This window comes from Poecilia reticulata, chromosome 11 (assembly GCF_904066995.2).
Source record: "Poecilia reticulata chromosome 11, P_reticulata-male-v2, whole genome shotgun sequence".
Lineage (NCBI taxonomy): Eukaryota > Metazoa > Chordata > Actinopteri > Cyprinodontiformes > Poeciliidae > Poecilia > Poecilia reticulata.
The window spans coordinates 7072976-7086005 of record NC_088840.1 but is presented as its reverse complement, the minus strand read 5'-3'; the positions used below and the strand labels follow the sequence as shown (position 1 = coordinate 7086005).

Here is a 13030-nt window from a genome sequence, read left to right as displayed (position 1 = left end):
AACGCTCTCTAATTACTGGGCACATGGTGCACATTAAAACCCTGGAAGTCCAACTTCATATAATCAAAATCTGCTGCCACACACGCAAAAAAAAAAAAAATCCTCTTCAGAGGATAACTACCTACAGATGGGAGATGCAACTGCCGCCACACACTCCCTGAGATACTTCCAGCAGTGACAAAGTGTAACAGCGAGCCCCTTTAACTGCAACAGCTGCTAAATCATGTTGAGGAGGTTTTCTGTATCTATAATGTCCTTTGTCTTTGACAGAAAACAGACAGACCGGACTGATGAGAAAGGCAGGAGTGGACAGAGGAAATGCCCAGCATGTGTGTAAGAATAAGAAAAAGGGAGAAGGGAAAAGAGAACCCAGGAGGTATAAACTCGGGTTACAGGAATTCCTCTAGACTTGTATCAGCGTCGGTGTTGGGTTAGGTTTCCTTACAAACATTCTCCACTGGTGACCTCCGCAGAAGGGGAGTGAGGCCGAGCAAGCAAATGTTTCAAGCGATACCCTCTGACAAAAGAACTAGATAACTGGAGCAGTAAAAAACATGTAAATAAAAAGTGGAATCGCAGAACTGCGGAGCAACACACGTCAACATTCTTGGTCCTCCCCCGGAGAGTCCGACATCTTAAGTTGAAGCTACATAAACCAGGCCCTTCAGGAGACACAAAGGCATTAGAAGGCCATCAAACTGATTAGTTCAACTTCACCTAATCCTTAAAAGCGCTACACATTTTCGGCAGCCATTGCCCAGCAACAGGCTCCCCATCCCATAAAGGCGGGTTGTGAAGCCGTGCACGCAAGTACGACAAGAACAATTTAATCTAAAGCGCTGAGTGACATTTTGTGGGATTAACATATCATTAGGTGTCTCTCAGATGGAGCTGGTGTGTGCTTTGTATGCTGGAGCGTGACATCACAGCAAGCAGAGGGCACACTTTGATGTAATCCAATTTTCCATTTCAACTTCTCACCCAGCGTGGGATGCTCTGCCTGTTCGCGGTCCATATGAGGAGAGGGTGGAGTGGAAAGGTGGCATTTATGCCGCTTCGGTGGACCACTATATTAGCTTGTGTGTCCACATACCTTGGTTTTTATTCTGCTGGAAAAGGGCCCAATAAGTTCAATCTTCAACATGAAACAGTTTCCTCTAATGGAGATTTCTTGCCTATAACTGGACAATAATACACCTCACACTCCAAATAATGCATTGTACAAGAGCTTATTACCATCCTTTACAAACAAGAACCTCTAAAATGAGGCATGTAAACGGGCTTGACCAGAGTTGGTTGACCAGACTCAGCCGGTAGGAGTTGCTTGATAGAAAACAGTGGAGGAATATCTATTGACGCATCTATTAAACAGCTTCTCCATGATTAATACTCTTGCTTGCCTGACCTGTCAAGTTAGGGGGACGGCCATGTCATGCTGTGCCACTCTAATGTTGGATGGCAGATTGGGATATTGTTCTATAACCTTGCCCCGTTTAAAACTTTTTCACCGCTTTATTCCAGACATGTCTGCTGTCTTATTTGGTCTTCATGACGTTACTTGTTCTCTAAAGCTCCTTCTCCATCATCAAGTCTGTCTAGCCAGTTAATGTCTGGTGTGGTACTAGCCAAGTTGGGTGAATCTCCACCAGCACTGTGTTTTTCATTATGTGGCCACGGCTATGGGCAGAAATGTAGCAACATGAGCACACAGGAGCTGTGGTCAACACTCAAATGATTTTTCTCCAGTATTTCTCTGTATGTGTTCATTATGGGTTGATCCGTCCAGTTGATGCTGTATGCACTTTTCCGCTACAGTTGATGAGGTATGGACCTCAAGGTTTGACCGTGGAAGTGTTAGTTTGCAGCTCATCATCTCGGCTAGTACAGTGTTGCAGTGGCTTGAAAATGGGGGTTGAGATGTTGTTGTTCAAGGAGTTAGGAAGTACCGTCTGGTGCCGTAAACCTACAGGTCAATCAACGAATGCGGTCTGCGGCAATGGACCTTACCACAGGGTCCGCCTTTCATTGGCTAATGCCCATTTTACGTCACAGCGCAGCTATCACGTGGGTTACCGGCTCACAAACTCATGCTAATATACACTGTGGACTACCAGACTGACAGTTTTTGCGCCAGGACTCGGGGAAAAAAATGGTTTTCCGTCAGTGGGGTATCTGTACAGGCAATGTCAGGTATCCTGATCGTGTTTGTGGAACTAAAATTCACAGATTTCCAAAATCTGAAACGGAAAGCCTTGCTTGGATTAACGCTTGTGCACGACCGCATTTGCAGCTCAACCGTTGTAGGATCAATAACAACAAAGTGTCTGCTGGCGCAAGTATTATTGCTTTGCTTTCTTTGTGTTTAGTGAATGAAAAAAATAAAGTCAATAAACACATCCATTATGAAAACCTTTTAGCTAAGTACAGCATAATGGCAGTATCGATACAACTTCTACATCCTGAAGCCTGTTTGTTACACAGCCTTACGTTAGCTGAACAGAACAATATGCAATGTTTACCGTATCTGACATACATTAAAGATTTTATTTCACCTGGAAAGGATTTTTACCAAACTGTAATCGTGTTAGCCACGCTAGCACCGAGTACCGTGTATCAGGCGTAGGCACATTCGAACCCTCAAAACCATGAATGTCCAACTCACCCAGCCTTGCAAGAACAATAGGCATCACTGATCTTGTCCACAACTATATTTATGCTGAGGGTGTGAGGATCTGCTGTTTTCCTCATCGACTGGTAGCATTTAGCTGCAACTCGCACAATGTTAGAGGCATCACGTGGTTAAAACATCTTGATGTCGTCCAAAAAAGATGACATGAACTTGTTGGGTCCCTTGTCCATTGTCGTGGCTGATATTTTGTGAAAATCCGGCAGAAATGCTAAACTAATCGACTCAGAAATACTCTGCAGAGTCAGTCGAAACGACAAATCCCATAGAAGCTAAGCGCAGCGAGGAGGTTATTGTGAGACATGAAGTCACGTGGGACTTTCGAGGGGCGTTTCTGGGCGGAGCTTGGTAAGGTCCATACTCAGCTAGGTCAGTCTTGTACCATCCCCAAAGTGGATCCAAAAAACGGCGAAGAGGATCTGCAAATGGAAACGAATCTGGTCGGGGGTGAAGAAAGGATTGAGTAGGGGCTTAATGTTCTCTAACAAACTTTTGAGGCCTTCAGAGAACAGCTACTGAAACTGGACTACACAATGGAGGGTATTGGTTATACTGGATTTTACTTTGAGTTGAGACACACGCTACACATTTCCAATTTTTATTTATATAAAAAAATACTTTAAACTAGTGATCATTTCTTTCCTCTTCACAATGACGCACTATGTTGTGTTGGTCTGTGATTTGCCAACTTTAAAAACTCATATCCATGCTTCAAATAACGTTTAAAACGAGTATTTCAAAAGACCAACTTAATTCTGTCCAAGGATTCATATTTGTGTGTAGAAGTATTTTCCTTAAAAGAGACACAGGCTCCAAGAAGCCTTCCTCTGTGAACAAATTAAGCAAACTTAAACTGAAGAGACTACAGATGGCTAAAAATCAACTAAAACAGAACTAGGTTTTCCTCCACAGACAATGACTTGAACTGAAACTGTTCCAATAGCGGAGGGAAATAAGTTGAAAAGTACAAGGCTTGGGCTCAATTAGGTTTACTTAATCAAAAATAGAAACAAAAACTTGTGAAACTTCCACTCTTCTCTTCACACGCGCCAAATAAAAGCAGCTCAGCATGTGCACCCCCCTTCTTCACACAAAGACTCTGGATTAAGGTGCGAAATAATCAAGATGGAAAGGAAGGTTTACAGCCGAGATGATGTGTAGGTGTGAAGTGGTTAGGGCCAAGGATAAACGAAGCAGGTGTCTCACCATTTATGTCATGATGGAGTCAAAATACTCTCCAGTCTAGGCAGCCTTGTGATGCAGTGCATGAAGAAAACAACATTATGTCATGTTGCTGTTGCTTGTAAGCATCTTTATTCTAACTATCCTGCCTGTGGAGGGTCTTTTTGTCTCAAGATTGAGCCAAATTATGCCTTTTAATGAAATTGTGCAATGCTGAAATAAACATAGCATGGTAGTAACATTAGCTGCCTGTGTGTTGGATATAATATTGTTGTAGTGGGTCTTTACTACCACTCTTATTTTACAATAATGTGATCAACTTTTAGCTACCATCTTTCATTTGATAGTTTATTATATTTATTTTTCCCCAGAAAGTATGACCTGTGCTAGTTTGTAGTGATGCCAATATTGACAAAACATTTTATCATTTTATTGTGAAATTTTGTGATAATAAAAATACATATTAAAAAATTAAGTATTCCCATTTTGAAATAGATTTTCTTTAGCAAACTGGTATCTTGAATAAGCCTTTTTTTAATTGCACACAGTAGCAACTGCACACTGTAAATGCATTTTATTGTATTTAATATTTTATTGACTTATTAGTTTTCCCAAAGAAATGGTAGATACATTTGTTTTCTTTCCATTATGGGAGTTTTCAGATTACATTCATGGGGATTTATTATAAATCAAAATTATTATCTGAATACAATTTTTTCAAGATAATCACAAAATAAATTCTCATTTGTAAGAGTATATGTTGCCAAATAACATTTGGTAAGTGTACAAGAAAGAACGTTTTGTTGTTCTTATAGTACTTTCTTGAAGTGTTCTGATAATAACTAGAACAACAAAGCTGCAAGTGACATTTATTCACTTAAGTTATTTGAATAATGTTCCATTTAACACGTTGCAGTGATTCTTGGAGTGAAAACAACGTAATTTTCAACAGAGTAGCACCTTTCAATGTATGGATCTGTCAAGACTTAGCACATTAAGAAAAATCAAAAAGGTGAGCAAACTGCCAGCTCGATTTGTTCATTTCAGGAGCAACATGAGATAGATTAGAGAGGCGTTTGTGTTTTATCCTTGTCCTGAAACTAGGGGTTAAAATGCCTTTTCAAGTCAACACCTTCAATAAAATGAGATACCTCACAAAAAGAATAGTAACCCATCTGCACACTAATGAGAAAGAGGGCAAACTTGCATCTAATCAGCACCCAAAGAAGAATTGCACTGTGCAAACATAAAGCTGATCTTTCCATCAGAGCGTCAAAATAAATGGGAAAATGTGACGATGATGGACATGGAGATGGTTGACGGACAATGGCCTTGTTTTCTCAGTGCGCACAGGTAGAGAAAGACAAGCCCTCTCCTGTGTCACTCCCTCCCCCAGGGCTGAAGAACAGTGAGTGAGTGAGTGGGAAATGAGGCCCTTACTGGAAAACTGAACCTACCTACTTACTGGCAGTGGACTGGTGATGTAAATGGGAGGGGAAGAACAGAAAAAGAGGCCAGCAAGGGAAAAAAACAAAAAACAAATTAGTAAAGTGGTAATCCAAACTGTCCTTTGTTGTTGCAAGTTGACTCATCATTGTACAAAAAGTAGTTCAAGTTTATCTACTTCCTTTTTTAGCAGATTTTGAACCTCAATGAACTGAGTCTTAGAAAAACTCAATAAAATGTAGAAAAATAAATTCTGTAAAAACACTAGTATTTTAAAAATACTAGTGTTTTTGTTTTCCAAGTTGCGTTTTCAATACAGCTTGGAGACTAGTCATTTTAAATATTACCGTATTTTCCGCAATATAAGGCGCACCTAAAAATCTTCAATTTCCTCAAAAGCTGACGGTGCGCCTTATAATCCGGTGCGCCTTATATATGGACCAATATTCTAGCAACTACGGTAAGCAGCCACCAACTTTATATTCGCCCATAGAAGTAGAAGTGTGCGGTGGTGCATGCTGGGATAGTTGTCAGAACGCTGGTGTGTAATCTATTAATAAAGTTTAACTGACCTATCTACCTACCGACCGTATAGAATCAGGTCGTCTGAAGGTCATTTAGCACCACGTTCTCCACGTACATGTTGTGCGCGAACGAAGAAGCATGACCATCGTCCGGCCACACCCCGGCCCAGTTGCGGAAGGTTTTCCTCGCCGACCGGAGTCGGACTGTGCTGTTGACATTCTCCATCTAGCGGATGCATAACGTAACTCCAGCCTCTACTGTAGCGTCTATTCTATGCCCCTTATAATCCGGTGCGCCTTATAGTGCGGAAAGTACGGTACACCGTATTTATATGGCTTGATAGAATCCACCCAAAAGAGAAATTAAACGTAGAGGCTGTGTAAACTTGGTGTGTACAGACATCATTAAGAAGGGGCAAAAAAATGGCAAAGTGTGAACGGATCTGGAACCAAACATATCTAAGAGGTATTCCAAACAATTTTTCAAATATTTACACTTTCCTGAGAATCAACATTTGGGAAAACTTAATGACGACAGGACACAGCTGGGACTACACAAGTGTGAAGCGCTAGTCAACAACAGAGTCGAGCAGATTTTAACAGAATCGTCAATCCTCATGCTGACACAATAAACACAGAATTTGTTCAAACCTGCTCCTGGCCCGATTCAGGACAGAATGTAGAGGGATGACGCCGACCCATCGCCGTTACTCACTTTGAGCCACAAAGGAATGCATTCAGAGCCGAAACGGCAAGAAGATTAGGTGGGCAGTGCAACTGAGGTTAATTGCAGTGGCCATCGGGTGCAATGGGTCGCCCGACTGTACCTCCACACTGGATTCAAGTGACATGGTCAGGTTAAGTGGTTGATTAATGAATAAACTGTCTAGCAAAACAGGTTCTTAAGATGTTGGCATGCTTTATATTTGTATGTAATAAAGCCATTTTGGGTTAGTTGTACCACAGAGTTTCAAGCTTCATTGTTATAGATGGCCATTATAAACTAGATTGTAAGCTGTCTATTTAAAAGAAAGCAAAACAAAATTAAAATGTAACTGGTAGTTGCAGTAATCTACAACTACCAGTTACCTTTTTAAACTGCTACTACAGTTTAAAAAGGAGGTTTTGTGCATACAACAATGAACCCCAGGCTTCACACAGGCAATACTTAAATGGCACCATTTCTGCACTTCAAAAGATCCAACAATGTTAAGATTACTCTGGAACGGACATTGTTTTCATTTCTACCCCGGGAGGTGACCCAAGCCTTCTACGGTACGTTGATTAAATCAACCGTTTTCTTGGCCCGGTTTCAATTATTTCTCCTTTTTGCCACAAGTTCAGTCCTTCCCCTTAATAGGGATTGGGACGGTCACAAAAGCAACAATCATTTTCACCATACAGTTTCAAATGGACAAAATTTACAAGCTCTTGTAGAGGACAACCCCGAGATAAAAGAGAAAGTTCGACAGAAAAGGTTGGAAACACTTCATCAATCAGAACTGCTTTAGCCGTCCCCTGACCCAATGGTTCAATGTAATCTCTAAAGTGCTGCCTCCCTGTTAGGGCTCTTATGAGGCTTCTGGGAAGAGGGGGAAGAGAACGGGGCAATAGAGCAAGTTTTCATGATGCCAAACCTTCCTGAACCTACTCAAGTCATACAGCACATGTAACTTCATGGTGGGCTGCACCAGTAGATTTTGTGAGTTCCTGTTAACAATGAATGGCATCCTGCTGGGTCGGCAGTGTTTAATTGCAGACCCAGGCAGTGAGAGACACATGCCTCCGTAACTTAATAGATTGTAACCACAGTCTGTTATTGGCAATGTAAAAAATGTTAACACAGCGTTGACTTTTTCCATCAGATTAACTGACTTAATTGGGTGTACATACATCATAAATCTATGCCATCAAATCAGGGGTCCTTCACATTTTTTACGTCAAAATCACCCACTTTTCCCAACCAGACATCTTTTAACCAGATGGAATTTTTTTTTAAAAACCTTAGTTTAAAAAAAAGATTTTTCTGCAAATAAATGCAAAATCTGCTAAATGCAAAGACTTTAAGAAAGATGGATAGATAGATACAAGTATGGATGGGTGCTAGGAGAGACAACTAGCGGTACACCGATTGCAGTATCCTGGCCTTTCACAGATTTTTAAGAACCCTGCCCTGCTGGTTCCAATTCTGAATTGAATTTTTTTTGTCTAAAAAGTTGCTAAACATAGCGACAACATTTATTAACCACGCGCATCCATATCTCCTCTCCCAGATGGATAAATAAATAAATTTAAGATTTACCAATGGATACCAATGGATATAACATTTAGACAATGAAATAAAGATAAAAGTATGAAAATACTTTTTTTGTGCTCCGTTCTCTATAATTATGCTGCATATAATGTACCATGAGGGTCAGATAATGATGTAGAAAAACAGTTGGAATTCATATTGTTGTGATGTTAATACAACGTGTTAGCATTGTATAAACGTTGTATATTGATCCCCATTTTATGCTATCAAACACCAAAGTCTCACAGTAAAAGTCCAATTGTACAACAGTATTTCTGCCACTAGCGCATTCAGATGCAAACTTTCAATGCTGCCAATAGTTTGTAGCTGCAGCTGTGGCTACCTCTCCTATTCTTGGCAGCCATGTTGGATATTGAACTTCAGGTTGTTTGGAAAGCTCAAAGTTGGAATTCAGAAACCATAACACAATGTTGCAGTTATTTCAATCAGGAAGACAGAAACTCAGATTTTTAAGTAGAAATGGACCTGAAAACAATAGGAATAAAATTACCTTCCTTCTTATTCTGCAAAAGAACCACTTAACATAAAAGGATCATCATGTTGCCAAGAATCCCAAGCCCTTCTTATGTTTTACTATTCTTCTTAAGCATATGACAGAAATAAAAACAGGCGGATTTCCTCCTCCCATAACACAGGGTAGTTTGCTTGACCCCAGAACACATGATGCAAAAAAAAAACAAACAAAACAAAAAAAAAACTTTGATTTTCCCTCAACTTGACCCCATTTTCATTTTAAGAAAAATATAGATCCTTACCCAAGACAGGACCTTTAAACATCTCAGAAATGTGTTGTTCAGCTACAGCTGAAGCCTCTCTCTCCCCCTCTCTGCCCAGAATGGATGGTGTGGTACAGATTAACCAGACTCAGATGCGTCTACGCCTAGAAGTGTTTGTATGGATGCAGTGTGTGTGTGTGTGTGCGCATGCATGTGTGTGTCAATATCCAGCTCAACAAACGTGCATGCTTCTCTCCAGGGAACTAGGTGAAGAGCCACTCAGCTCCCTTTGAACCTAAGGCCATATGGCCCACAGTATGGGTTCTTTGCTGCTCACGCTCAGAACCGTAGAAGGGACTAATGCGAGTAAGTTTGCAACAGGTCCTTTTATGTCAATAATACACATCTTGTTACATATCTGAAGAAACCGGTGCCACTCACCTCGCCGTCATGGTTCTGGCAGAAGCTCATCCGGCCCTGGAACAGAGACAGCAGCGCAAAGTTGTTCTGCAAGGACTGGGCGAGGGACACGGACACCCCCGGCTGGCCCGTGCCACTGCTGATGGAGTTGACCCGGCTCAGGTGGAGGCTCTCCCCCAGGGGGTCGATGTAGTGGTCTTTGGTCAGCCGCACCCGCTGGTGCGCTCGCACGCAGTTGTCACAGAGGTACTCCTCGCAGTCGAGGCAGTGGGATGTGGCCGGGTTCTCCTCGTCGCAGGAGCTGCACTGAGGCTCCCCCATGTGCTGCACGTGCAGCAGGCCCCCGTGTGACGGGTGGAACCCGGACGAGCCCCCGATCAGGCCCCCGAGGTGATGGTGACCGTTCTTATTCTGCATCTGATCGTCCGAGCTCACCACCACGTCCAACAGGTTGCTGAAGAGGAAGTTGGAGGAAGGCAGGGAGTCCACTCCGGCCTCAGAGATGGAGACCTTCTGGTCGCAAGTGGGGCAACACAGCTTCAGAGGGTCGCTAGGGCTGCGCTGCCCCTCCAAACACTGCCTGCAGAAGGTGTGCAGGCAGGGCAGGACGTGGAGCTTCTTGGTGGCGTGGTTAGAGGAGACAGAGGTCTGCGAAGAGGAGGACGAGGTAGAGGAGTTGGAGGAGATGGGAGCGGAGGAGCCGCACAGCTCCTTACAGAGCGGACAGGTCTGCAGGTCAGAATCTGGGAAAGAAGCCATCTGCAGCAGAAACACAGCTCAGCTCACAACACATGCAGGGAACAATTAGTTTCCCTGCATATCGGAGGATTTGTCAGCCAGTTAGACTGAAGAAACTGTGGCTTTTGAGGTAGATTCTTGAGGTATTTACAGTCAGTTCCACTGTGCTGAGTAGTAAGTTTTGAATTTGATTTAAATAGTTCAATTAGATGCAAAAAGGGGGGAGGTAATCAACTTTCACAATTAGTTCTTTAGATAATATAAAAAACCCTTCACATCATCTCAGAAAAAAAAAAAAGAATGAGCAAAATGTATAAGAGTCCAGTTTTCCAATGAGAATAAGATGACACGACGCCAAGGACAATGTTGGTGCATGAAAAGTGTCCCCGTTGTTAAATTAACCCTAAAACTGGATGGGTGTTGAAGTCCAGGAAGCTAAATCTCTCCTCCCCCACCGACCAGGCAACATGACTTCAGGGCCACTCAGCAGCTCCCAGACTACAGCCACAGAAACCACGCCGCTCCCGTGTTTCCTGCTGCCCACTCTATGGAAAACCAGTTAAACCAGCTTGGCCTGGCCTCCCCCATTAGAGGTCCGTCCAGAAGGCATCACGCGCGGCCGACGGTCGTTAGGTATTCTCAGCGCGAGCCTCGGAGACAGAGCACGTGAATTATTCATCAAAGCAGGGAGGTCGCAGCGTGCACCGGGTCACCGTCATATCAAAGAACAGCCGCGACGGCTCTCCCGAACAGCCAAAACCATGAGGCAGGACCCGCCGTCTGACCCCCGGAGCCACCGCCGTGTGAATGCGGCTCCGTTCCCGTCCAGCCGTCGGCGAGTATCCCCCCGTCTGGCACTCTGCGTGGAGGAATGCGCAGGGTTTCGCCCCCCTCGACAAGACAGCAGAGAGAGAGAAAAAACGGAGTAGCTAGCTCCGACGGCCCCCTAGTTACCTCGTTTTCTCGCTTGTTGTTGTTGTTTGCAACGAGGCGAATACACACACGTAAAACATAGCGTATGCCCTCTCATGGGCGCGTGTTGCACGGGCTGCAGCTCCTCCAGCCGCTTTTATCACACTGAGGGGAAAAATGGACTCACTTCCGTCCTGAGAGAGGACACAGCAGAGGGGTGTGTGCCACAAGCTCGCTCCCGACGGTCAGAGGGGGGTGTGCCGCATGCTCGCTCCCGACGGCTAGAGGGGGGTGTGAGCTTGTGAGCTCGAGCTTGGTCACGTTGGAAAACGTGCGTACGTGCACGGTTTTGTTGATAAAGTTGGAGGAAATGGTGAAGGACAATGGTTCTCTGTGTGGTCCCGCTTCGCCTGTCTATTTTCCTGTCTATTTTTGCCGTGAAAAAAAACGAGCGATTTAATTCAATTTAGTTCATGTTGTTGTTTTTTGTTGTTATTGTGAGTTAGACAAAAGAAACACGGTGCGGACTCAAATGTCTTTAATTTTATTTCATTCTTCGAATAATTTAATTAAAATTACTGCTCTGTTGACGTTCATGGGTTCATGAGTTTTGAGGCTAGCATGTTAAATTAATTAACAAATTAACTCGTTTTACCCATTAAATAAATAACATTAAAAAATATGTTTCTATTGCTAAACAAAGTGTTTGGCTGGACACTAACAACTGAAAGGCTAAGACAATGTATGATTTTTCATACAATCTCTTAACATCAATCTGAGGAAAATGCACACATACCTAAGAGCAAAGTAAAACAACTAAACATACATATTTTTGGTCTGTGGGAGGAAGCTTTAGTACCTGGAGAGAGTCCATGCTTGCACAGGGAGAAAATGCTCCAGAAAGAAAATTAAACCCAAGACTAACAACTGCATTCCAACCTGAAATGGGATTATTCTTCCAGTGTTATCTACACTTAAGACCCTGTTTGTTTGCTCCTTTCTCTTTGTCAACAAAAACCCCCCAGAGGAAAATCCTTAAATCACATTCTGGTTGGGCTACAATTGACTACCAGAGAAAAAAATGTCAGCTTCTGAATAGGATTAGCAGTAGTGAGGCAACTTTCCATCTGTGTTTTTCCGAAGAAACTAAACCTGGTCGAGTGTGAATACAGATGAATATTATTCACTTTAAGACCTAAAAGTGGATGTTACCATATGTTTTTATTCAATTTGTTACGTGGTAGATTGTTTGTTTACAGGTACATGTAAAACCATGTTATGATTTTTGTAGTTAAATAACTTTAAGCAGTCATGTTAAGAAGAAATACGCCTCCAAAACAACACAAGTGAGTTGTTTGAGAACATGTTTGTCAGAGAAAGACGCATTCATTTTTATATTTCTGGAAACTGAGAATCATTTGCTTCGTTCCAGCATCTGCTGATTTCAGATAAATCCTGGCCATGTTAAAAATAAACTCACGGGGTAAATCTAATTCTGCTGTTTGCGCTTCAATGGAATGCTTCAGGTTATCTCCCAACCATCTTGGATTTCCAAAGGATGCCATTTCATTAGCCATCATCTGATATTTTCCCCTTCATCGATCGATCCCTTTGTCCTACGGTTCTAAAAGCGACATTGTGCTGTAGAATTCATTTGCCAGCATTATTATGTTCTCCTAATGCAACATAAATGCAAAAAAAAAAAGAACTCAGCCACTAAATTTTGCTGCATTTGGTCAAGCTAAAACCACAAACACCAAGAGAAGATACCACAAAGTAGCGCACAGTTCCAAAGCGGAAGGAAAATGATTCACTTTGTAGATGCAGGATTTGCCTAAATTAGGGCTGCGAGTCTTTTGGAGTATCTCTATATGTTTGTCACTTCTAGAAATTAAAATGTTTGTCCATTATTCTTTAGCTCAAGCTAAGTAAGCATCAGTTTTCAAGTCTCGCAACAAATTCTCAACTGGATTTAGATCTGGACTTTAACTAAGCCATTCTAGGACATGTACTGATTTGAGCTGTTTCATTTCATCGTCAGCTCAACCGTTACGGTCATCCCAGTCTTCTTTCTTGCAATGTATGCAGCTCC

General features: G+C 42.5%; 1 protein-coding gene across 1 annotated transcript in view; it reads right to left on the bottom strand.

The window, feature by feature from the left end:
• trim71 (tripartite motif containing 71, E3 ubiquitin protein ligase) overlaps nt 1–11682 on the bottom strand; it is a 43973-nt gene extending 32291 nt beyond the window's left edge. The window contains exon 1 of the mRNA XM_008421463.3: nt 9310–11682. Coding sequence (XP_008419685.1) covers nt 9310–10047 — 738 coding nt within the window. The 5' untranslated portion in view covers nt 10048–11682. The remainder of the gene's footprint in view (nt 1–9309) is intronic.
• Between the last annotated feature and the right edge of the window lie 1348 nt (nt 11683–13030).